The sequence below is a fragment of the Thermobia domestica genome, chromosome 6 (genome assembly GCF_964235325.1).
Source record: "Thermobia domestica chromosome 6, izTheDome1.hap1.1, whole genome shotgun sequence".
Taxonomy (NCBI): Eukaryota; Metazoa; Arthropoda; class Insecta; order Zygentoma; family Lepismatidae; genus Thermobia; species Thermobia domestica.
The window spans coordinates 23,940,381-23,968,241 of NC_137459.1; the positions used below are offsets into that span (position 1 = coordinate 23,940,381).

Here is a 27,861-nt window from a genome sequence, read left to right on the forward strand (position 1 = left end):
TTTTCAAAAATCTGTGACGGCTTCGCTAGGAAGAACATAGTGCTCCCTACACAGCTAGAGCTTTTTTTTAGATTAATTAGATGTGTTTTTGCAGAATTGTTGTTGAATCTATAACAAAAAGACAATTGATGGGTGCCTTTCTGGAAGTTATTTTTAAATATTGGAAAGATCGATTGAAGGCTCGTATTTTAATTGATTATTGGACAGCAAAGTTATTGGAATTACAGGAGTTTTCACTTTTTTTATATAGAATTAAGAACGTCATTCATAAACCAATTCAGATGGTAAGCACAGTATAAATAAATAATAAAATAATCTAATATTCATTTGTATTAGTATTACAATAGTAAATAATAATAATTAAACATAAAAATGAAATCAAAAAAGTAAATTAATTAAACCATATTTTGCTTCTGAAGGAAAACAAAGAAATAACAGTTTCGTATTGAGTTGATATCCCAAATTACTTAATGTGCTTAAAATTCCTTGTAAATAGTGGTGTTATTCTAATTTTTTAACAACCGATTCTATATATAGCGAGAGAGAGAGAGAGATATATAGTAGATGGATAGGAAAGATAGATAGATAGATATAACTCTGTTAGGAAACAAACCATACAAGATAGATAAAAGCCATTTTTTTTTCACTGGATACCACAAGTGACAAGTAGGAACCTACACAGCATTCTAATATAAAGTAGTGTGACGAAATGAGGTAGCACTGCGAATATCTTTGAAACGAATTATTCAAATAGATGGTTGTTAAAAAGTATTTGAAAGACCTTAATCCAGCAATGGATCGAAAACTGTTGATAATTGTATTATGCGTTTTAAATATAAATAATCCTCACCACTGCTCTCATGTGATTCCAGTTCTCATTTTTTGGTATCTGAACAATTGAAATTAAAGTGCTTTCAAAATTAGAAACAAATTGACAGCTCAAAAACACGTGCAGGTTTGTTTTGAAGAAGGGAATCTACGTCACATATTTATAGCGGTCACTCAGTGAGGGTCGAATCATGAACGTCATTTTAGCAACAGTGGGTTGGCAACAGACCTCAACATTCCAACGTTGCCGCTAAATAGTAAACATGTGTTTTCAGAAGGAAAGAAGCGTCTTTCGTTTCTTTGTGCGTGGAAGTGATTTGAAAAGAAAGAAAAAAAATACACACACTGCCCCCCCCCCCTCTAACCAACATGCACAAACCAGGACAAGAAACATATCTTTTCTTCCATCCAAACAAACCAATTTTTCAAAATTTTCTTTTTCGTTAAGACTCATAGGACAGTTCCAGCTGATGACTCATCGGGATGCGCACGAAGTGTCAACAGCGTACTGCGTGCTTCTTCAAACGTCAATTTGTTTCTAGTTTCGAAAACACTATAAGAAATCAACGCTTATACCTTGTTCTGAGAGATCATAGGTTTAATCCTGTAGCTGTAAGAATGTCTAAAAACAGAAAGTTAAACTAAAATTTACTGTTCCTGGGTATAACTGGGTAAAATTTACTGTTACGTCTGGGTATAACAAACGGTTCTGCGAACTCGAAATATTTTAACAACCGGTTCTAGCGAACCGGCCGAATAGCACCACTGCTTGTAAACCCGGGAACAGAGAATACTAGATGTTAACCTTATTATAATATGATTTGCAGATTAGGACAAGATATTTTGTGTCTATTTATATATTACAAAACCGATTTCCTATAAATCGAATGAATGAATCAAAATTATAAGAAATACATTCTAATTAATAATTCTACATAATCATACTTAGATAGGAGTTTAATTAAAACATAATTCGGTCCAACATAATAATATGTCTGTATGATAATGAGAAAATGAGAATGTTTTAGGGATGTGGACTCTTCTTCCTTTAAGCTACTAATACTCATTTTAATCTTTCATAAATAATTTAACACAAATTTTGAACAACCTTACCTGGAGCTTTTGCAATTTTGTTTTTCTTCTCCAATATAATTTTTCCAGAAAATGTGAAACATGGCAACATTCCTTGTTCAAATACTTTGATATTTTCCTTTCTGAGTCCGAAATAATTATGTTTGGCAAAGAAATCTAATGTGGGTTCCTTCGTGTGTTCGCTTGTCATTATGTACCTGAAACAAAATACATAATTGTCTGATCATAAGAAGAAAAATTCAAATAATTTAACACTTCTGAAGCTAGGATGAAGTTGACAATATTATCTTAGGTTTTTGGTTTTGTAATAGAACAATATATATCAATTTATTTGAAAATATTCTGTTTTACCGATGACATCACAGTGGTACGAAAGCTAAGCTTGTTGAGAGCAGAATTGATAAACAAATTACGAGAAATTTCAGTAATGTGCTATATAAAATTCAATTCTATTAACATTCAGCGAGAAATCATAATAACTATTTGAACTGGAATTATGAGATATAATACACCGCTAAACTGTTTCCACTTAAAGAGCATATTTTAGTTTCATACTAGTGAATTCAAAGAAAACATAGGTAATAATGATTAATGTATCTTTGTGTCTCAAAATTTGCTATTTTCTTTCTTTTACGAAAAATTCTCTTTGTTGTTTGCTACATATTATTTCAGCCGCATTTACTTTAGAGGCACAATATATCTATAGAAATTATGGTTCATTTCTTGTCTAGGTTACGGCTGCCTCTATCATATGTACAACACGTGCATTTGCACGGAGTGGCGAAATCTGTCACAACTATATTACTTAAAATAAATATTTCTTATTGGACACAGACTTCATAATGATGGTAGTTAAATTTACTAGGCTCACCCTCTATTTGAATACTACTTCATAAATCATATTTAGGTCGCATTACTTATAGGTCATATGAACAATGCTAAAGCAAATCGTCAAACAAATCCCAGCAAGAATTGCTTGATTGTTGTTAAATACGAGAACTCAATTCTCGAACAGTAGAGAACAAAAATTACATTTAGATATCATACTTTTGATATGAAAACTAATCTTATCTTTGTCACAAACAAATTCCTTGTTATTGAGGATGGAAATAAGTTTCTTTTAAATTGTTTAACAGATGTAGAAAGAAAATCAAGAAATAGAGATAAAAGAGCTAGTTGCACTGGAATTGCAAACTGATAAATTCAGATTGAAGTTTGATATTGAATTCTATATAAAGGATTACCATCTTTCCTCTGCAGGTGTGTTGACTTTATCTTTCACTAACATAATAGATTATTATTTAACAAAAAAGGCACAACGAGATTGTAGTGTTTAGGCCTTTCTGAGTACGAGTGCTGTTTCGTTCTCCTTCGTTGTTCATGATCGGGTAGCATACTTAAATTGTGGCTTTTAAGATTTGCTCTATTTGGAGAAAGGGAGCGGCAAATAATGCCATTGCCCGGGGCGGCAAATTCCCGAGGGCCGACCCTGGACTAGATATTATAACAAATACTCATTATAACTCGACATGAACTGGTTACGGGAAATACACTTAGATATTGTTGTTATAATAATTCTAAATTGTAAAGTTTGTCATTCAGAATTTAAAGATACTATTTAACAAATTCATACCACACAACATTCATTATTGTTAGATGAGTGAAGTTTCATAATAGTTAATTACCATGGAATTGTTCCATGCCTTCCTGTTCTTTCCTGAGCTAGAGTTTCCAATCTTCTGATTCGTTCGGCTTGTAGTTGATATAGCGTCTTGTGTGAAGGCAATTCGACATCATACATCCCTTTCGGATAAGAAACGCCCAATCTCGTACCTTGTCCACCAGCTAGCAGAAGCACACCAACCTTACCCTTCGAAATTTCTTCCATGCCTGAAATTTAATTGAATTCCAAATGAGAACTTTGTGTTCTGTGTGTATCATACATGAAGATCACAGAAGGAAAGCAAGGAATGACACATGAAACATACACAGTATGTCGGAAAAACTGTATTTTTAAAATTAAAAAAAAAAGAATTAGGTATTTTACAACTGTAGTTCTTTTTATTCAAAATACATCCCTTCCCTATCAATACACCGCTGGGCACGTTCAACCAATGTTAGCATAGAGTTTTTAATGTCCTTTTTCGGAATCAGCTCAATGACCCACGTCATGGCAGACTGGACGTGTGTAACATTCTCATAAAATGTTCCTTTCATGACCAATTATAATTTTGGGAATAGGAAATAGCCACACGGCGATAAATCAGGCGAATATGGAGGATATGGAAGCACACAGATTTGTTGTTTTTTTAGCCAAAAATTCACGAACTATCACAGGTGCACTGTCGTGCAAAAACACAAACAGTCTATCGCTCGATACTCGGGCCTTACGCGAATGATTTGCTTCCACAAACGCTCCATAACACCCACATAATATTCACCATAAACAGTTTGACCCTGCAGAATGAATTTCCGAAGTATAATACCTTTGGAATCGTAAAAACAAATCAACATTGTCTTCTCAGGTGACTTTTGAAAACGCATTTTTTTTTCGCTTTACCAGAATCGCGTACACCACTCGAACACACGTGTACGAGATAAGTACTCATCACCATATACTTGTTTCATTATTTTCAATGTTTGCGTAAATGTTTTATCTAGCTTGAAACAAAATTTAATATTGGCTCTTTGGTCCATCGTGTTTTTGTGACGAGGTGACACCAGACACACTCACGTTTCTTGCTATAACTTGACACTCCGTTAATCGGTTCTCATGATTATGGTCTTGTTTTGTTGAGCAGATATCCAGCTTTCCAATTATCTGTTGCTTCAATAGATGGAGCTAGTGATTGTCGATACACACAAAAAAGTTCCGTTACTTTTTCCATATACTGCGCATACTAAGAAAAAAAAAAACAAATTTAATACCAATGCACTAGCCAAAGTACATCTGGTTATTTCTCTGTAATAATATTTTATTTTACACCTTTCCATAATAACCACGAGACATGTTGTTAAATAGACTATCAGATGTTAGACCTTTTTCCGAATTTATTACAAATAGCATGTGTGTAACTACTAGGAACATATATGTGTTATTGTTAGGAATATGTGTGTCAACGTTATGTGAACACAAATACCGATAGATATAATCTGCTAGTTAACAGTATTTTTTTTTGCATGTACAGTCCGCAGCAAAAAAAATACCTGCAACATGAGCATGTAAGTTTATTGTGAAACTACGCCTAACGGCACAGGGAATCAACATAACGTCTAAGTGGCACGATTCATGCCAGGAGAAACCTCGGCGTCCTCCCCTGCACACTCATTTTGGAGCAAAATACTTCGTCGTTTCACAATAAACTTGCATGCTCATGTTGCAAGTTTTTTTTTTTGTGCGACTGTACAAGAAATAAATAAGCAATATTTTCTAGGAGAATAGAAATGGTCAGTTATAACGGTCCAATGGTGTAACGAAATTATGTAGTACTGCGACCATATTGAAAACAAATTGTCCAAGATAGATGGTTGTCAAAAAGTATTGGAAAGGCCTTCATCCACCAATGGATCGGTAATTGACGATAATGATAGATATGTGTTTCAAATATAAATAACCGTCACCGCATCACTCATATAACCCCAAGTTCTCATTCTTGATATATTAGGAATAAACGCTTATACCTTGTTCTGGGAGATCATATGTTTATCCCTGTAGCTATAAGAATTTCTAAAAGCAAAGATAAAATAAAATTTACCGTTAACAAACCCCGCCAGTAACCGTCTGATATGTAAAGAGCAAAGCAGGTTTTTTTTTAAAAAATAGGTCCATTGCTTTTATCTGTGAAAAATTTGTATGCAACAAGCTCTCCCTTCCAACTGCCTATGTGTGTGAGGGAGTTTATGACTCGGTATAACAAACGGTTTTGCGAACTCGAAATATTTTAACAACCGGTTCTAGCGAACCGGTTGAATAACACCACTGGTTTTACTCATCTAAAAGCTGTACTCATATACTGTTCCTTATATTCTCAAATCCACTTTCACTTGCAATTTGCATTTAAAGTATTTACCATACGCTTTGCTCGCATTGACCCTTGATGCTAAATATCAACTAAATTCTTCCCTTTGCTCCCAATTCTTTAGACAATGTTGTTTGTTGATGTAATATTAGTCTAACACAACACTAAAAGTACTGTATACACCGATTTCAATCTAACTAAAAATACTCCCGAAACACTCAAATGGAAATTAGTTGCTCGTTGAAGTTAGCATTTCTAAGGTGGTAAGTCTAAAATCATGACATGTAAGCAATAATAAAAGTAAAGGTAGATTGTAATGTGATAACTTAAGCAAGCACTACTGAAAGCAGAAGGATTAGCAAAGTAGGTCATACTTTAAGTTGTTTTTATTTGTATTTTAAAGTATGTTTTGATTGAAGAAAATACTTATATATATTGCTGAGCACAAATAGTAGATAAAAATAAGAAATAATGCAGAATTTGCCAGATTTATAGCTAATAGCTAAACTACATTTTTGCTGTCCGACAATCATGTTAAAATGGCTAGATATAGTAATAAAATGGCTAAATTGGCAACACTGCGTAAACTCTACCGATTGATTTACGTTCCATCTTTGAAAGTGTTATCCCGTCAAATGCTAACAAAATTGATATAGATTTGTTGAATAATACTACTTCCAATACACTACTTAACATTTTATCATTACAATGTAATAGTTATGTAATAACAATTACATTGCATTACACGCTGTCATGTGTATTTATAATAGTTTAAAACATATTTTATGAACAGATGTTATGGTCATTAATGTGTTCTCCAAAACCACATCCTACTTTTTGAGATGGTAAAAATTCAATCAGATTTAACATTCACTGAAATAAAATAGAATAATGTATGTGAAGAAACTATTATTGAGAAATAAGTGTGCAAACTGTTGAGTGGCACGTACTGTTCAACAATAAATCATATTTTTGAAGACATGACTCAGATTATGTAGCATTGTGCATTTGTTGTATTAATATTATTTTCAATTGTGTGCTACGTGTAGGCCTATATTACAAAAATTGTCAAAATGCAGAATTCGCCAGAAAAATGTATACACTCTTTGTCATCTTGTATCAGGATACTGGCATTGACAATTTTCTGAAATTTAACCTCCTGAGACCCGAGCATTTATTTGTCAAGATATTTTGATAAAATTTTGTATATTAGGTAACAATAGACCCAATAGTGCATATTTAAAAAAAACATTTTGTCATACTGCTTTTCTATTGATCGGTAATGGGTCGAATTGTATGCAGTACTTTGGGTCTCAAATTGCTATGTATTGCATAAAATACACAAGGAAAATTGTATATTTCCCTTTGTAATATAAGCATAAAATATGAAAATCATTAAATTTGAAATTTACTGCATTATATTTTATTTTCTGAGAAATTATTCAATCAATGTACCTGGATCAGATGCGTCCATAACCCCAATTGTCTTCTTCCCGCCTTCAGCAGACAATAGAGCCACCTGTAGGTAAAAACAAAAACCAGCTGCTTTTTCTGCAGTAATTTCTACACTTCCCGAATACAATAACCGAGATTCGGGCATGTTCTTAAATATTCGTAGCCATGACGGGCATTCGAAAAACGTATTGTTTGCAATACGCAGGGTCTCAGGAGGTTAAGTATGTTATAGTATGATTTTTCGCCCAACAGATGTCAGCATTGTCAATTGTTTTCAGTTGAGACGCTCCAGAATCTTCACCAGAGTATTACAGAGGCATGTGCATCGGTCTGCGTTGATACATTGACCGCTGTTTCTGCAGCGACCGCTCGTCGTTCCATGGGCCTCAAACTTGTCAACAATGCGTTTGATTGTTAACTGGGTTGGTGGTTCGGTATCAAACTGCCTCTCCACTGAGACTGTATTCTGATGGCATTCCCAAACCTGATAAAAACACTTCAAAACGTACTTCACGCTGCTCGAACGTCAGGCGTGCTCCTGCCATTTTCTTATCTCACTAACCGTCCTGACAGTACCGACATCTGTTGAGCGAGACACCGTACTACAACATAATTTTAACTGAAAACAATGCCGACATCTGTTGGGAGAAAAAACATTCTACAACATACTTAAATTTCAGAACAGATGACAAAGAGTGTATACATTTTTCTGGTGGACTTTGTATTTTGTGGCATTTTGTAAACACCCTTAACATAATGATATTTGTAAAAAGTGCCACCAACCTCTCGCTTCATATTCCTTCAGTTTCTCTGCGGAAGATCGGACAAAGGCTTCATGCAACTCGGATGGAATTGGCTGAAGACGATCATCGAGCTGCTCCTTATCCTTGTAACGGTCTTCGACAGTTCTGTTGAAGAAGCCGATAGCCTCATCGAAATCAATCCTGCAATTCAGAAATCAATTGTTCCATTTAAACTACTGTTCAAGAAGTCCTCAAAGTAATTTTTAATGACACATATTATATCGCACATATCCTTTTTTATATAGGTGAATATGTTAATGTATGAGCTACTACAAATTATTTGCATCATTTCACTTTAAAAAAAAAATGTTGAACGAAAGACAAATCTCAAATTTCGAGAACATAGCATCATAGTATGAAATGCAGTGATAAAATTTCACACTCTAAAAACGACATACGTAGTTGGAACAACCAGAAGTATGATTGAATGCAAAATATGGCTCCAGCAATAGTTATAGTTGGGAGGACAATGTTATATGGTTAAAAAAAATATAGCTGGATCAACAAAATGTATTGTTGTTGGAGTCAGTTTTATGATAATAACAACTATGTCAATTGTGGTACTTGTAATTATAAAACTACCGCATATCTAGAAATATCATCACAAGATTTTATATATTGTGGCATTTAATCACACTTCTGATTCTTACAACTACAGAGTGCATTGTTAGAGTGCATTTGATCATATTTATAGATAAGAAATAAAATGCGATTATATTATGGAGTCATATAAACGAATCATGACGAGATTTTCACTTATAAACAGCGTAATCAAAACTTCTACCATTCCATGTTAGTACTTTCTAAGGTCTGAAATGTTATGTTCTTGAAATATTGATTTTATCTTTTGTTCTTCAGGTATTTTGAAAGAAATTACAGATGATGCGACTTCTATCTTTCAAGAATCTTGTACTAATAGGCCTATTCACTGTAGCTGGGATGTTCAATATCATGTGAATATGATAAAATTAATTTAATAAATATGTGGTAACCAATTTTTGGATCAAGCTTTCCAAGAAAATATAAATCGTACCAAAGTTCCAAAACTCACATGATTATTTTGCAATAAAAGAAAAATTGTGTCTAGGCTCTAAATTATCCTCTTTGCTTGGACCAAGCTTTCAAACAAAAGATATTTGTTGTCGAAATTCCAAAATATTCTATTCATATGAATAGAGCTTTCCAATAAAGGAAAAGATATATCTAAACCCCAAAATAACCCCATCTACTCTTCAAACGGTGAAATATACATAAATAGTGGTTTTGAATATTATACTTTGCATTCAAGTAATTTGTATCAGATTAAAACGTAAATAGATTTTTTGTTTTCTTTTAGCATTACATTACGAAGATCACAGTTCATTGACGATCGAACATTATGCTTCCATAGAAAAAGCAATTGTCAGTGTAATTATTAGTTACATATTTTTTTCTCTAAAAGTGTAGTCTTCTGGATATTTTCTTCTAATAGCCTCTGAAATAGATAAACGAATTTCAGTTTAGTTTCCTCTAACTTGAACAGAATATTCAGTTTAATCCAATTCAACGATTACAGTATTTCGTCGTTGATTTATGCAATATGTCGTATGTCAAGTTATATCTGAAATCCCTTGACGTTGGCTACACTGTCCGTGTGGAGATAACTATTTCTATTGGTGCAACGTCTTTCAGGAAGCTGTTGGTGGCGATTTTGATTGGTTGTTTTTGAGATACATGTTGCAAGATCAACAATGACTTGCAAAACAACTTTCATTAGAAGAAGCTTTTATATGATTGTCAATGTACCGGTAATGAATACATATAAAAATCATATTGTGTAGAGCGGGCATTTGACCCAAACGACATACCATAACAAATTCATTATCAAAACTTGTTGAACGTTGAAAGTTTCAAAATATCACATTATTAAGTTGTTACATTCCTCATCAATTAGAATGAAGTAATAGTGATGGTTTCTTAGTATAATATGTAACTGCTAAATTTAGTTCTTCAGAAATTCTTCCTTAGAGTCATCGTAGGAGAAGCACAGAGGCAAAAATTGAGATCAATCCTAGAGGGACGTGCAAAAAATCATTTCGTGACTAAAACTGATAGGGACATCTATGTAAGCAGGAGTATATCAATGGAACAAAATTAAATGAAATGAAATCTTTAAGTTTAACGTCCCACGGTCATGCCGGTTAGGCTAAAGGAAACGGTGATAATGAGAGATGAGTGAAATAAAGAAAGTGAGAGGAAACGGGATAACCCCGAGAAAACCCACGAGCACGGTATTTGTCCACCACAAAGTCCACACGGCGCGAGCTGGGATCGAACCAAGGACCCCAAGCACCGGAGGTGAACGCTCTACCACTGAGCCACCGCACCCCCTTTATCAATGGAACAATCTTCCAGGATATATAACTTTTGGAATGCACACATTCAATTTACGCGAGGTTTATTCGACCTACTGCTCACAGCACTCAATCAACTCACGATTTCTTACAAGGGATTGTCACGAACTGGCTCCGCTGACATCCGAACGAGACCATTGTATTTGCATTTGATATGTTATAACTAGACGAATCCCAAAGTTATACGTGCCACCGTGCGGGACATCGTGAGTTAGTACATATTTTGTAATGTAAAAGCTGATAACTGGGAGAATAGTTTGAACCGGATCATTTGCTCGGAAACGGTTGGGTAGATGGAAAACTCGACGAACATATATCCCATCATTTTCAAGGGCACACTTTTTGGAGTAAAAAAGAAAAAAATAGCCCCAGGGTTCCCCATAGGGTCCCAGACGGAGTTCAACTCAAAAGATTTAGATGGCAAGAGGGGTTAAGTAGCACATCATTTGATAGCTATTGCGAAATGAAAGATGGAGTAAATCTCGGCTCTCTAGGACAACCCTATGCAAAATGGCGGGGGTCAAAATGTAAACAAAAATTTAATTGAAAAGTCCATGGCCACTTTTATAAATCGGAAATGGTGAGACAAATGTTCTATGTTCTAACTCACGATATCCCGCCCGGTGGCACGTAGAACTTTGGGGTTCTTCTAGTTATAACATGTCAAATGCAAACATATTGGTCTCGTTCTTACCTCAGCGGAGCCAGTTCGTGACCCTCCTTTGTTAGCTAATCATACCTCACGTTATGACTAACGTTTAGCTCGTTCGAGTGGCAGTTGGGGCCGCGGTGGATAAGTGGTAGAGCGTTCACCTCTGGTGCGCGGGGTCCTTGGTTCCATCCTAGCTCGCCTCACGTGAGCTTTGTAGTGGACAAACACCATGTGCGTGGGTTTTCTCTGGTTCTCCCGTTTCCTCCCACCTTCTTCTTTCCACCATGCCATTCATTTCTCATCATTACCGTCTCCTTTAGCCTAGCCGGCGTAACCGTGGGATGTAAAACAAAGATTTCATTTCATTTTTCGAGTAGGCAGTTTGGAAGCTTCCAGCAGGCCCGTATCCACGGGAGCTAGGGGAGCCGGGCTTCCCCTAAATTTTTACTGGCCCTCTAAAATGTTCACGGTAGGCGTGCAAATGAACTATGATATGGTGATGAAGTGTAATATGGTTGGATCGCCCCCCCCCCCCCGTACATTTTTGAGCTGGCTATTGGCCTGGTTCCCAGTCCAGGAATATACGTATTATCAAAAAGAAGGTATTAAGAACTCAAGCAATCTAATCAAATTTTAGGACCACAAACACGATATTCTTTAATTTCCTTACGTTTGTGCTAGTAATATCACAAGTCAAGAAAGAATACAGTGTAAAAGAAATGTGATGACCTCAATCAAAAGAACTTTTCACCACACACTCTTTGACAAGTTATTGGATTCTTAGGGATGAAACATTGGGTTTGCTGTACACAGAGTTCACAAAATATGTAATGTATTGTTAAAGCGTGCGAGTGTTTACTTGGAATGTCGTTCACCAACGAAGAGAATTATAGCTGAGTGTCATGATACTATAGGCTTCATGTCTGAAGAACAATGGCAGAATACATTGGGTTTTTCCACCTTGTAAAAAGGCAACCCAAGTCACTTGTCTTTCCCTTAAGACTTGAATATTATACATATCTTGAGCAAGCAAACGATGCAGAATGCTTTTTGGTTGGACCAACAACGTCAATTATATATAATATTTATTCTTTGTGCCAGGTCGATCTTCCAACGATTTCTCGCTATTCTATTGAGTAACTAACTTAGTATTATTATGGACTAGACACTAGTAGAAAACTGAAAACAGTAAATTGTCCAGCATATGTTTCGTTTAAAACATTTTAATAAAGATTCCCAAACAGAGTCGGCCTTAAGCAATTTGTCGCTCTGAGTGGCGTGGGGGAATCCGGGTTCGATTCCCGGCGGAGCCCATGTGGTTCGGATTCCACGTTAAACTGAGGGTCTATGTCTCATATAGCCTCGTTGCTGAAAGGGACGCCAAATTAAAATCAAAGCAAATCAAAATTTGTCGCTCCGAGGAACGATATAACTTTCCGCCCCATCCCTGGAAATTAAATGGAGGACCAGTTGCAGAATATACGCACCTAGTAACAAGTTTTTTTGTGGATAAACAAAGAAAGTGTTCTTTTTTTTCCTAGCCTTTCTCTGTTGATCTTTTAAACGTGTCATTGAACGATGATTTTTCTTTTTACTTTTGTCAATAACTCTTGTTGCCAGTCGATACTCATTTCCCCCCCTCTCGTTTCTGTCTATACGAAAACATATAGCAAGAATGGAATCTTACCGAACAAGAGAAAAAAAAATAACGGTAAAAGTTCTTATCTAGAGACCACTATTTATATTTGATTGTAATATATAAAGCTTTTAAAAAGAAACATATGAAGTTTTGCGTACTCAAGTCTGCTATTATTTTACGTGACGAGTCCATATATTGTTTTTTTTTTTTTTTTTTTTTTTTTTTTTGTAATAGAATATTTATGTTTACGTTTTCTTCTAAGGAAGAGTCAAATATTTCACTTGGCACTTAAAAAAATGTACTCCAAACAATTTATCATAACTTTTATAGAAGAGTAACAGATATATTCCTATCAAACAACATGAAAATTAACTCATATTCTTTCCCAGCATCTACTGTTAATACACTTTTAGTTAGAATAATTCCAGTTATCTTTATTGGTTTTATTAATTAATGCACTAGGGGGAGGGCAAGGTGGCTAGTGGTAGAGCGCTTACCTCTCGTGCACCCTGGTTCGATTCCCCGGCCAAGTACATTGAGAAAAAACTACGTGGCGTACGTAAAAACGTAGGTTACATGTGTAAATCCTGCAGTTTTTGGACTTTAACGTAGAGCAGACGTATAACTGAAAGAGTATGTTTTAAACATACTTTCCGTATAAGTATTCCGAATAAACGTACTTTCTGTACGAACGAAAGAACTGTATATAGGCGGTCAGGATCTCACATACAGATGGGCGTATGTAACATACAGCTGACGTATGTAGGATACGTATATGTATGTAATATACGTATATGTATGTAATATACAGAAGACTGTTACATGTCAGACATCCAGCAACGGCATGATGTAACATCTAAAGAGGAAAAGTATGTGGAATATGAATAACATATGCTCAGTACTGATTTACGTAGTAAACATAAGGATTCCGTATATTTGTACAATAGTCGCTGTACGTATAATGGATGTGTGCAGCATCGTGTCCGTGGGATTTCTCGGAGTACTTCCGTTTCCTCCCACATTCTCGTTCCACTAATTCTCCCACCATCATTCACTTGCCTTAATCATTCGTCTCCCTTAGTTTAAAACTTTTCAAGCTTTAATGCATTACTTTACATAGACTCACGGTGGCTTAGTTGGTAAGACAACAACTTACCAAGTGAATATTCAGGGTTCGAGTTCCGATGGGTTCGGATAATTGTGCTTGCGAAGGGGCTATTCCTTGGTACACATAACAGGCTTAGGTTTTGGAACAAGGAAAGCGCAGAAATGAGAAATTCATTGGTTGATTCATTGGCGTCTGCAGCACATGAACTTTGGGGTGGACACACTACCGGGGTCCTTCCTCGGAAAACTATGAAGAAAAAATATGTTCCTACCTTGCATTCCAAAGCATTTTTGGCTTAAAAAACAAAAAAAAACTTAATTTTTTGTGTTTTATTTTTACCTTTGATAGTTTTTTGAGGGGAATATTTAGTACTAAACACACACACACACACACACTTTACAGATTGTTTGTTTATTCAAACAGTGAAATTCAACCTTGTTTTACAATTTTAATTAAACCCAAATGATACCAACTGTAGGCCCATGTCAAAAACAAAATAATGATGAAAGGTAGTGTGAACTAAATACTCAGATCTAAAAAAGATTTGAAAACAGGTTTTAGGCTTACAAGCCTACAATTAACGTAAATGAGACTCAACAATGTATAGTTTAAAAAAATAGTTCATTTTTTTTTTAGCTAAACTAAACTCGCTTTGCTGGTCCTCACTAGTTAAACAAAAGCAGTTTGTTACTTTACAGTTTATTCCACTTTCACCTTCATAGGGACAAAAACTGACTGCCGTTTTTCACAATTGGAAACAAATTTTGTGTTACTTTTTTTACACACACTTGGTCTAATATTGTTTTGTGGACTTAACAAACTGCTACATGTTTTTTTTTTTTGGGGGGGGAAGGGGGATTATAGTTGACCTAAGATACGTCTTCAGTTTCCGCAGAGCAGAAATATTGGGTGATCGAAAACCATGTTCAAATATTGGGGGACACGGCCCCGATGTCTCCGGTAGGATTGACGCCCGCGGGTTGATTATTGAAGTATTTAATGTGGACGTCAAACCCGTAGTCGAAAATGAGACACTGTGGCATTACGTTTTATCATTCATTTGTTGAAATACTTGTCAAGGGTGAGATACTGGGAGGGCGTGCCCCCAATACTCATCTGGGCCCCCCATATGTTTGTGAATATGTATTGTTATATGTATTTTAATGAATATACAAAATTTGGCATAATTTGAATTCAATTTGTTTTAAAATCCTCATATATGCCTTCTTGGACCCCTATCTGCAACCAAACACACATCTTAATGGACCCCCTAAAGTTACAGAGAAATCGGCGCCCTTTCTATATGTTTCCTCTTATTAAAAATATCAGGAATAATTCCAAGAAACGAGTAACAATTATGTAGACATTTTGTTCTTTAAAGAAATATAGCATCATCTCAGAGAAAATGTCACGAATTACATGATTTCGCATGATACGATTACTCAGGAAAATGTCTGCACGTTTCTTCTCGAGAGAACTATAAAAGAAACCCATTTATTCCAAAAAGAAGTTTTCATTATCATGTACTTGAAATGCAAGTGTGCAGATTTCTCTTTCCAATACATCTCCGTTAGATTTTTGTTCGTGATACCCATTCAAAGTTTTCTCTAGCAAGATGGCTGTCCTTGAACTCCATATTCACGCAGAATATGAGACCACTTTTCCGTTGGAATGTAGTAAACTACAAAACGATAACAGCGTAATAAAACAACTAAAAGGATTTTAGCAACCATTTTAATTGTGTTCGAGCTGTTACTTTCATCCTTGCCTTCACTTTTCATTGGACAGGTTTTGCCTCTCTTGAACAAGATACAGTATACCGACTCCATGTAATACTTGCTACCACTGACAACTGCCGTCTCTACAACTGAGAAATGAACATTCAAAATGGGCACTTATTTAGCAGGAATATTTGTATTTAAAAATGTTAATGATATGAAGCTAATCAAATAAGTCAACGAATCATTGTAACATACAGGGTGGTTGTAAATTCAATACCTATTTTTAATTTAGATTATCCTAGAAACTAGCATTAGCTCTAGCAGGCGTGTAGATTTACAATTTATGAACTCAGAATTTGATCTAGTGACAATCGCAAAATGGCTGGTGTATACAGCATAGAAGACAGAGCTAAAATTGATACCAGGTATAAAGTTTGGAGTTCGGTGGTGAATGTGGAGAGATGGTGGAGGCAAGAGGGAGGTAGGAATGTAACTCTTAACCCTAAGACAATAAAACACCGTCACAATTGTCATTATTGTTCACATTTTAATCCAAATGTAACAGTGGAAAGAATGCAACCAAGACCAAAGGTAACCTTCTGGTGTGGAATGACGTCTATCAGATTCATTGGTTTATACATGTTACGCAACACCATGAATGGTGAACGATACTTGAAGATGTTTCAAACGTATACATGGCCTGTGATTCAAGAATGGGAAAATGGAAGGGAATTGTTATTCATGCAAGATGAAGCTCCGCCTAGCTACGGATTTCAGTAAAAGCAGATGAATTGGTCGCAGAATTGGACAGAATTGCCTGCACGCAGCCCCGATCTAACTCCATACAACTTCTTCCTTTCGTGTTGGGCTAAGGAATAATTGTACAAGTTAAACCAAGGGATATTAACAGTCTTGAACAAAATATCCGTGAAGTGTTTGCAAATGTTCCAGTTGAGATGCTAAGAAGAGCCGTGAGTGTAACAACTAAATGGTACACCCTAATATTGTATACAATGGAAATGAAACTATGATAGGTTGTTTACTTTTTGAAATATTCATTGTTACGAATAGGTACTGACTTTACAACCACCCTGTATTTTTCATTTCCCTTTTTAATGAAAAGTATTAAAATACGAATACAAGTAAGTTCAAAACAACTGTCACCCAGGCCGGTATCCAGGGGGGTCTAGGGGGGCGGGGCCCCCCTAAATTTTTACTGGCCCCCTCTAAAATTTTCACGGTAGGTTTGCAAATGACCTATAATATGGGATGGACTAATATTTTTGGATCGGGCCCCCAGTAACTTCCACCGCCCCCCCCTACATTTTCGGGCTGGCTACGGGCCTGCTGTCACCACCAGTAACTTAGTTATCATTGCTGTCAATTTGTATTCAGAATTGTGTACAAAGTACGGGTATTGAAGTTCCCCAAATGCTGAATATTTCTTGGTCATAACTCTTAAATATTATGTCATGGTGTTTGTTAAGGAATCAAATGAGTGGACTTGAGTTGGTGATTACTATTTTGTGCAGCTAGTCTTCTTATTTTAATAATTCAAAAACACGAAAATAACTATTTCACCCTAGGCCTTCCGAAGGGCCTTGTTAAAATACTGACCACTCACGTGCTTCTGGGAAAACTCTGGGTTTTTCTTTTATAGGTGGTATTTAATCAGGTAACTGTGAGTCTCCATTGGTGAATTAGGTCTTTATTTCAAGTCAAAGTATTAAAATTTCCTCTGGTTGCAAGATTATTATCCTTCAAACAGAGGTGGGAGCCACGGCATTTTAAACAGAATCACGTTTGTTAACAAGGCGGGACCCTGAGGGAAGTCACATGGGTAAGATACCGCTTGAAACCAAAGAAAAATACTTACCTATGCACTACTTCTTGTCTACTAAAAGTAGTACATTAGGTAAATTGTGTTTGTTGTACTGTATGGTTGCAAAATTTGGTCGCTTACTGTGAGGGAAAGTACGTAGACTGAAAGTATTTGATAAAAAGATCCCGAGACGAACATTCAGACACAAGAGGAACGGGAATGGAGAATGGCGGAAACTTAATAACGAGGAACTGCATAATTTATATCGCTTACTACACATTGTTAGGGTCATGAAATCTAGGAGGCTCAGATGGGTAGGTCATGTAGCCAGAATAGAAGAAAGTAGGAACGCTTTCAAAGTTTTAACTGGAAGTCCAATTGGAAAACATCCGTTAGGAAGATCCAGGCGCAGATGGGAGGACAATATTAAGATGGATATTGCAGAAATAGGAATACAAAGTAGAAATTGGATCCAGTTGGGTAAGGATAGAAGTCATTGGAGAGCTTTTGTGAACGCAGCATTGAACCTCCGGGTTCCATAAGGCCATGAAGTGAGTTAGAAAACCTTACGGTAGGTACTTTGTATTATCCCGACTTATTTATATAAGATAAAACTATGTAAACGTAAAAATGTAGTAAAGTTATCAGAAGACATTGTGTTATACGTTTGAAACTTAGAAAACGTCGATATTGTAGTTTTGAGTGACCAACTCTGTGGAAAATTACATTATTTTCTAAATATATTTATTCAGAAATGAAGAATTGATACAATCCACTTTATGTAACTATTTTTTTCATTGGACTTCTGTTACAAATAAAGTTTACGGTAGAATAAGGATGTGAGATCGAGTGAAATGAAAAGTTTTACAATGAAAGAAAATTTTCATCGCTACTTGCGACGAATTCAAAACATTTGGCAGTTTCGTCACGCTCGCGCCATATAACCAAGTTCCAGCAATTTACCCTCTTTGGAAATCAGAAAGGTAGCTCATTGTACACCATCACAATGTACTAAGTACACTGCACACTTTTGTTCTACTGTTCGTCACGTGCTTCGGAGTTTTCCGTAACACGCCTTTACCAGCAGCCCAACCCTGCTGTCGCCAACTGACCATTGCCAACCCAGACACCTGACGTGTTATCAACTCAGGTGTTTTCATTATTCTGATAATTATCTGTATAACTAAAGTAGTAATACGCGAAAGAAGTAATAACGGGAAAAGATCAGACGGAAATCTGATTACACTGCACTTACAGGCCTTCCCTGAGCAACACAAAAAATTATGGCTAAGGGCTACTTTCATGAAGCGATAGTTATAACATTCATTCGCTTTGTATGCGTATACTCTATTTCAATTTCTGATGGGTGCTTGAAACTATTATTCTAAAGAGAATGTACGTAAAAGTAAAGCAATACTTTATTGATCGAATTTGTATGTGTAACTTATGTTCTTATGCAATATGAACAATGGCACATTATGTAGAATTTGAAACCCTTCTCAGGTTTGTATCCAAAGTGTTAAATTTCCAGAATCTTCAGAGTCTGCCATCAAGCATACCAGAAACGAACGCTCTGCACGCAAAACTAGAAAGCCTTTTTGTTCAAGGCACATTGAGTGCATAAGAATAAAAGCGAATTACTTGACGGAGGTAAATGTTAGAAAATCTCTTTTCTAGGAGAAAACAGACATGATATTGAAAGGTGTCATTATTGAGCCATCACATACTCTACACTTACCCATCTTCACTCACTTTCGTTACCTTACGAAGTGCTCTAAAAGAAAATGGGCTGGGAGTTATGTATATTTTTAAAAGAAACACGCGATAAAGCTACTAATCAAGGTGACCATACGTCCGTTTTAACTGGAACAGTCCCTTTTTTCAACCATTGTCCGTTTTTTATCCTGATTCTCAAACGGGACGCCTAAATGTCCCGTTTTTAAGCAAAAATAACCCAGGTGTCTCATAATTATTATCCAAAATATAAATAGTCAATGCAACTTCTACAATCTACACTCTTCCGTACCAACACTCGCTAGGAAAGTTCAGCCGACTGGAACTTCTGAATGTCCAAATGGAAATTGAGTGTTCTGTGGTTCAAGTGGGAATTGAGTGGGAATTCTGTGTGTTCAAGTAGTTAAAAGTGAAATGAAATGAAATCTTTGTTTTACGTCCCACGGTTATGCCAGTTAGGCTAAAGGAGACGGTGATGATGAGAGATGAGTGAAATGGTGGAATGAAGAAAGTGGGAGAACCCCGAGAAAACCCACGAGCACGGTGTTTGTCCACCACAAAGTCCACACGGCGCGAGCCAGAATCGAACCCGGGATCCCAACCACCGGAGGTGAACGCTCTACCACTGAGCCACCGCGCCCCCCAAGTAGTTAAAAGTATTGTTGGGTAGTACTTAAGTTAGAAACGCTGTGTTATCACTCTTACTTGTGTATTTTGTAAATTGGAAACACTGTTGTCACAAAATGCAATCTGAAAGTCAGAAATCCCTCCCTGGTCGCCGATTCGGGAACCGGTCAAAACCCCCACAGCCAAAACATCCACGCTCAAGAAATGTCAAAACACCCACACAAACGGTCATAACCCCTACACAAATGGACAAATCTCCCAAATACACGAACGGTCATAACCCCCACAGCCAAACCCCCCCCCCACTCTCAAGAAATGTCAAAACGCCCACACGATCGGTCATAACCCCCACACAAACGTACAAATCTCCCAAATACACGAACGGTCATAACCCCCACAGCCAAACCCCCCCCACTCTCAAGAAATGTCAAAACGCCCACACGATCGGTCATAACCCCCACACAAACGTACAAATCTCCCAAATACACGAACGGTCATAACCCCCACAGCCAAAACCCCCACACTGGTAATTGGTCATAACCTCCAACGGTCAAAACTCCCACACAAATGGATAAAACAGCCACACATAGCAACGGTCACAATCCCCGCATAAATGGACGAAACCCCCACACAAATGGACAAAACTCCCACATGCAGAAATTGTCACAACTGCCACACAAATGGACAAAACCCCCACACAATCGGACAAATCTCCCACACTCTGAAATGATCCTGGTTGCATGTCTTGCCCTTGTACTTTTTAATAACATTTTTTATTCCACTTAAACTGATGTTGCAACTATTCTTCTTGCACTGTTTTCTAATGACAGAAACACTAAAGTGGGCGTCATAAAGAGCCGCAACAAAGACGTGCAATCACGATCATTTCAGAGTGTGGGGGATTTGTCCGATTGTGTGGGGGTTTTGTCAATTTGTGTGGCAGTTCTGACAATTTCTGCATGTGGGAGTTTTGACCATTTGTGTGGGGGTTTTGTCCATTTATTTGGGGATTATGACCGTTGCTATGTGTGGCTGTTTTGTCCATTTGTGTGGGAGTTTTGACCGATTTTGTGGGCGTTTTGACATTTTTTGAGTGTGGGAGTTTTGGCTGTGGGGGTTATGACCGTTCGTGTATTTGGGAGATTTGTCCATTTGTGTGGGAGTTACGACCGATCGTGTGGGCGTTTTGACATTTCTTGAGTGTGGGGGTTTTGGCTGTGGGGGTTATGACCGTTCGTGTATTTGGGAGATTTGTCCATTTGTGTGGGGGTTATGACCGATCGTGTGGGCGTTTTGACATTTCTTGAGTGTGGGGGTTTTGACCTAGACCGGCCGATTCGTATGCGTCCCGTTTTTGCAAGTAATAAATTCTGGTCACCTTGACACTAATTACTCGCTAGCTAATAATTCTCTAGCTCCATCTTCCTATGTTGCCAAGTTTACCGTAAAAAAAAATAAGCGCACTGTGAATTTTCAGTCTATAGTTGACACCACTGTAGAGCTCAGTAACTGATAAGATGGAGAATTATTTTAAATTTTGTGAAGGTTTTAGTTAATATTTGTGTACTAATTATGAGGTGTCTGTGCTATGGTACACTTGTAGGATGGCCATATGTCTTACTTTTGGCCGGACAGTCCGTCTTTTTGAGGTCCTGTCCAGCGTCTGGCTTAGTAGTCGAGTTCATTTGTCCTGCTTTTCAGTTGTCTCATCATAAATGTTTAACTTTCCATTGTTTTTTGATGGCTTCAGACTCAGACATTTCAGAATTTGCAAATTATTGTCGGTACATTTTTGTAAGTTGTAAAGTAAGAATGCAAAGTGTTTCAAGAAGTAGCAACCTCAGATATGTTCAAGAACTGTACAACTGTTGATAAAAAGTCATTTAAAACTTTTCGAACGTGTGAAAACACCAAGCTGAAAAGGTTTTGAGAATTTGAAGAAAGTCGGTTCCATGCGTAGTAGTAATGTTCGTAAAGTCCGGATTTCTAAGTCAATGTGTCCAGCTATTTAATCATTGCCTTCTGGCCATGCTATACATTTGCTATTAACATTGTTTCCTGTAAAGCAATTTCCAAGTAATTGTAAAAAAAAAGAGAAATAAAAAAAGAAAAGAAAAAAAGAAAAAAAAAGAAAAATGCGCGTACTTACTCTTCGATTTCGCTATACAGCTCCTCCTTTTGTTGGTCGTCCAGTGAATCCCAATGTTGAAGGAGGTGCTCTTGACCATACTCGGCTAATTTCTTCCTCAAAATCTCAACGTCCATCATATTGCTACGGTATGCCTACAAAATAAACACATAAGAATAAATACCCTTAATATAACATGAAAGGAGTGCTAAACTAAGCTAAAAGAAAACTATAGGCTTCCTGGAAATACCCTGACGAAGAGTTTTATAGTGTCCGCGAAGAGTCGGTGAAGCTTAGGCTCTACACGAATCATAGAACTGCTTTCTCTCACGTGTGATACATCGGAAAAGTTCGGTACGATTCGTGGAGTTGCCTTCCGAACGCACGCAGGCCTCATCACTGCGAAATTTAAGTACCGCTAATTTTACAGTAATTATATGATATCTTCAAATAGATAAAAGATAATCGAAAAGTGGAACAAGACCTCCCTAGACAATGTTATTTTGCGTGAGATACCGTTATCATGACTCATTTATCTGCTTTCGATTTTCCGCCATTTAGAAAATCGGCATTTATTTTCGCGTTTCTAAATAACTGCAAACGGAAAGCTACTAGGTGACTCGTGATAACGGTACACCATGCAAAATAATATCGTCCAGGGAGGTCTTGATCCACTTTTTGATTATCTTTTATCTATTCGATGATATTACATAATTACTGAAAAATTGTCGGTATTTTAATGTCGCAGTGATAGGGACTCTTAAGAAAAAGTGAAACATAAGAAGTGCACCAACAACGTTGTCAAACTTAGAAGACATGAAAAAACGAGCGATAGAAAAAGAAAATGCATATAACACCGAACATTTGCAATTATTCAAATTAAATGATAACAATAATAACAGCAAAATAATAATAATAATAATAATAATAATAATAATAATAATAATAATAATAATAATAATAATAATAAAACGAAACTTAGTGGATATCTGAGAACACTGTGCCCTCAGATGTTCTCCGTACAGCGCGAGAGACGACATTGGCAACATTTCATGGGCGGGTGTTAACGACCAGGACACACCCTCCCGTTCTATTAAGTGGTAATATAGGTAAACCTAGGTCAAGCTTCATGACTTCTCGCGACCACTATAGTCAACCAGATTTGTAATGAATGAACGTTTCAGTGACGCACAGTACAGTTATTTCTGATTTTCTAGACTGAAGTTTATTAGCTCTTAATCCAGGAAGCCTCTCAATTGAACAAGGATACCGATTCAACGCCGGGAAACTTGTTCACTCACCAAAAATCAAATTTGGGAAAGCACAATTTAAATTCACGCGCGTTAACTGCCAGCCTACGTGGAAGTACGAAAGAATTATTACTGTTGTTGTGTACCATAAAAGGGAATGAATGCATTTACATTCAATTGTTCAATAAAGAACTCCATTAGCATTTTCTGCATATACTATAGAAATTATTACGATTTAAATTACGTGAGAAAAGACACATTCCTTCAATAGCATGCATTGTATCCCCTAAGCCATTCATGCATTATTAATTAGTCCAGCTTTACGTCATCAACATTCTAGAACACTTTCACACTCCAACTATCGTTTTCTTTAATAATAATAATAATAATAATAATAATAATAATAATAATAATAATAATAATAATAATAATAATAATTACTAGTGGTTCAGGAAAATTGAATGAGTAAAATATTTATTAAAAAATCTTGGCTCTGTGAGAGTGACACTGGATGTGTTCAATATAAAGCGGGGGTAAGCTTCAGTGTATTTTTGACTCAACGAAACTTTTTACTTTCATGTTTGGATCAAGAGATCCAATATATATTTCAAACATTTCCTTGTAGACCTTATATATCTGGAGATTTAGGGTTTAGATTTATGGGCTTTCGGCATCTATGGTCATTTAGCCCGTCACGTTTGAGGGATGACGTCCCTCGACGAGCACACTATCCGGGGAAAGGGAAGGAAGAAAGGTTTGGGGAAGGAAGGAAACGGTCTGGGGCCTATAAGTTACGTACCACCCCGGCATTTGCCTGGGTGAATGAGAAAAACCCAGAAAAACCTTGATGGCTGGCCTGAAAACTCTTTTTTGCACTTTTTCGACGGAGTGTCCCCTTCTATCTGGAGAACTACATACAGTGTAACAAACTCCAAACTATCACTTAACTCAGTATGATGTGCTTACCGATATTCCGTACAGAATACGAAAGCTCGATTTAGGAGCCGTTCAATAATTTCCTGGTCCCTTATCCAATTGGATCAAAAGATCCAATATATTTAAGTCAAAAATTTTCTTGCACGCCGTATATCTGGAGAACTACATATGGTGTAGCCAGACCCAAACTATTAGTTAACTCAGCATAATGTGCTTATTCCGTAGAAAATAGAAAACTCAATTTAGGGGCCGTTCAACAATTTTGTAGCCCCTGATCCAAAAACTAATTCTTGGCCAAGATCGCAATCTTTTTGTTCCAATTTTTATTTTACTAAAATTCTTGTATTTATTTGAATTTTCTGCTTTTCAATTTATTTTCTATTACATATGTTTTCTTTAACAAAATGCATGCCTACTTCCTCCATTTTATATTTACATGTAGCTATTAATATACATATACCAATATCGAGATCTTCGAAGATCTTAGAATTGACAAGTTTTGTTTTTGGCGGTTAGCCCACACTAATTGATTGTATATGCAATCAACTTGTTTTTATTCTTAATCCAAGAATCGAATATGTGTCTCTATAGTCTTGATGTGTTATTCATCTGAAGGATTTTAATTATTATAGTGTTTTGGAAGTCATTGTGCAGTATTCTATAGGCAATCAAAATCACATGATTTGATTAGTACGTTGTGTGAGTGCCACTAAAACTAGGTTCATAAAAAATGTAAAACTGAAATACTTCGTGAGGGCCACTAAAACTAGGTTCATAAAGAATGTAAAACTGAAACTCTTCGTGAGGGCCACTAAAACTAGGTTCATAAAGAATGTAAAACTGAAACTCTTCGTGAGGGCCACTAAAACTAGGTTCATAAAGAATGTAAAACTGAAACTCTTCGTGAGGGCCACTAAAACTAGGTTCATAAAGAATGTAAAACTGAAACTCTTCGTGAGGGCCACTAAAACTAGGTTCATAAAGAATGTAAAACTGAAACTCTTCGTGAGGGCCACTAAAACTAGGTTCATAAAGAATGTAAAACTGAAACTCTTCGTGAGGGCCACTAAAACTAGGTTCATAAAGAATGTAAAACTGAAACTCTTCGTGAGGGCCACTAAAATTAGGTTCATAAAGAATGTAAAACTGAAACTCTTCGTGAGGGCCACTAAAATTAGGTTCATAAAGAATGTAAAACTGAAACTCTTCGTGAGGGCCACTAAAACTAGGTTCATAAAGAATGTAAAACTGAAACTCTTCGTGAGGGCCACTAAAATTAGGTTCATAAAAAATGTAAAACTGAAACTCTTCGTGAGCGCCACTAAAACTAGGTTCATAAAGAATGTAAAACTGAAACTCTTCAGGGCGTCCATAGTCCACGACAACAAGTGGATTTACAAGCAATAAAGAAATAATTAAAAATATTCTACACACTGATTACTGTATGGCAAATATGAGCTAAAAAGGGCGAGCAACCGTCCTGTCTCATTGACAGAATCCCATGATAGCAGGTTCTGTGCTAATATCCTCCTCATAGACTAAGGAACATCCCATTATTGGGAGATATGAGTGTCATTTATGTAATATATTTAACAATCAGTAACGTGATTTTATTATTGTTATTATTATTAGGCATTAATCTAATTCTGATATTTCCTCCTTTCTCGGTTAAGCAGAATTTTGAGATCTAGCAGCAGAATTTGTGATTTTTATACATATACTACCAGAATACCCGCTCTTCGCACGGGAAGCATACATTTCATTTTGGACATAAAGGACTGAATTTGGATTTAAACGGCATCGGAAGTGTCACTGCTCATCTCTGCGACCACGAAAACTATGGATTCAACACTAATATCGGTTATTTTTGATCATTTTTAAATATCTCCACCTCTCCCTCCCCGAAGTTGCACTTTTAAAGTGAAATAATAAACCATATCCCACTCCCAAGCCTCATCTATGTTGAAAAGTTGATCTAGATCGGTTACGTGGTTCAAGAGTTATCCTCCCCGTGCCCTACGTTGTACCCTCAAGTAAAATTATAAAAACCGCCTCAGTCTCTAACCTCATCTATGTTGAAAATTTGATCGAGAAAGGTTGGGTGATTCAAGAAGTACGACATATATATTGTATATATATATATATATATATATATATATATGGCACATTATTTGCTTGTATCTGCATTATAAAATGTATGTTTAAATTATAAAAATAATATGCTTGTTTGCAGTGTGACGTCCCTTTTCAAAATTGATATATCAGATGTGGGAGTGTAATTTGATGTTTCGAACTCTCAGACAAATGTCATATCGTTGGAGTAACTAGGTAGACGTAGTTTGCTGTCTAATTGTAACAAGGGGACAACTTAGACCTAGTTTTCTTTGAACAGGAGTTTTACGATCGGTATCACGTACCTATTGGAAATAACAAGCAAATTAACTCCAAATTTCCTTTTGAAATTTCCTTACTGAAGTTTCAAAAAATCTAATAAAATTCCTCACCCCATATAGAAATCTAAAATATTTTTTAAAAAAATCCTGATTGATGTGGAATATCATACAGAAATTTCAACTCAATAGCATGTTTTGTTCCGGAGAAAAAGTAATTATTTTTGGAGAATGAATCTAGATTATGTTAGGTTTCTTTAGGTAGTGAATGCATAAAATGATTGGAATGGACTTAATTTTGTCTCTTAATAATGTTGAAAATCTGGCTCTAAATACTGTTTTTTATTAGCTACATAAGCGAAACTTATATATATAATTTTTTCCCATTGTCTTGGTTGAATTACAAATAAACAAGAAAAGTACCAGCCGTTATCTGGAGCTCTGTCAAAGCTCATACAAACTGTGATATCAATTGTTTGAGGCTTTTCATGTATGAAATAAACTCTTTTCCTACGAAATATCCTCGTTTGGCAGAAGACGTTATATCCATTGTCCAGGGGCTAATCAAATCACATACGCTCTAACCGCAGTCAACTTAAGTGAACTACTGTCACAGTCACGTGGGCGTGACAAGTGAACTACTCTGTTACTCCTTTATGCTATTCCATTAATTCTCTACGGATACCGAATGATCTACTAAATTACTCCTTTACGGATAACAAGTGAGCTATTCCATTACTTATACACGGATACCGAATGAACTAGTAAATACTCCTTTGTGGATAGGAAGTAAACTATTCCATTACTTCTTTACGGATATCAAATGAACTACTAAATACTCCTTTACGGATAGCAAGTGGAATATTCCGTTACTTCCCTACGGATACTGAATTAAATACTAAATACTCCTTTGCGGATAGCAAGTAAACTATTCCATTACTTCTCTACGGATACCGAATGAACTACTGAATTATTCCTCTATAGATAGCAAGCGAACTGTTCCATTACTTCTCTACGGACACCGATTGAACTACTAAATTAGTCCTTTACGAATAGCAAGTGAACTATTCCATTACTTATCTACGGATACCGAATGAACTAGTAAATACTCCTTTGCGGATAGCAAGTAAACAATTCCATTACTTCTCTACATATACTGAATTAACTACTAATTACTCCTTTACGGACAGCAAGTGAAATATTTTGTTACTTCTCTGCAGATACCGAACGAACTACAAAATTACTCCTATATGGATAGTAAGTG

General features: G+C 36.3%; 1 protein-coding gene across 7 annotated transcripts in view; it reads right to left on the minus strand.

Moving 5' to 3' along the window:
* The window catches only part of LOC145687887 (UDP-N-acetylhexosamine pyrophosphorylase-like), a 124,280-nt gene that overhangs the window by 20,874 nt on the left and 75,545 nt on the right, over positions 1-27,861 (minus strand). For all 7 annotated transcript variants that reach the window (XM_081761406.1, XM_081761411.1, XM_081761409.1 and 4 more), the window contains exons 2-5: positions 22,043-22,176; positions 8,178-8,338; positions 3,606-3,810; positions 1,942-2,117 (exon numbers count right to left, since the gene is read on the minus strand). In XM_081761406.1, the coding sequence (XP_081617532.1) occupies positions 1,942-2,117; positions 3,606-3,810; positions 8,178-8,338; positions 22,043-22,176 (676 nt within the window). The remainder of the gene's footprint in view (positions 1-1,941; positions 2,118-3,605; positions 3,811-8,177; positions 8,339-22,042; positions 22,177-27,861) is intronic.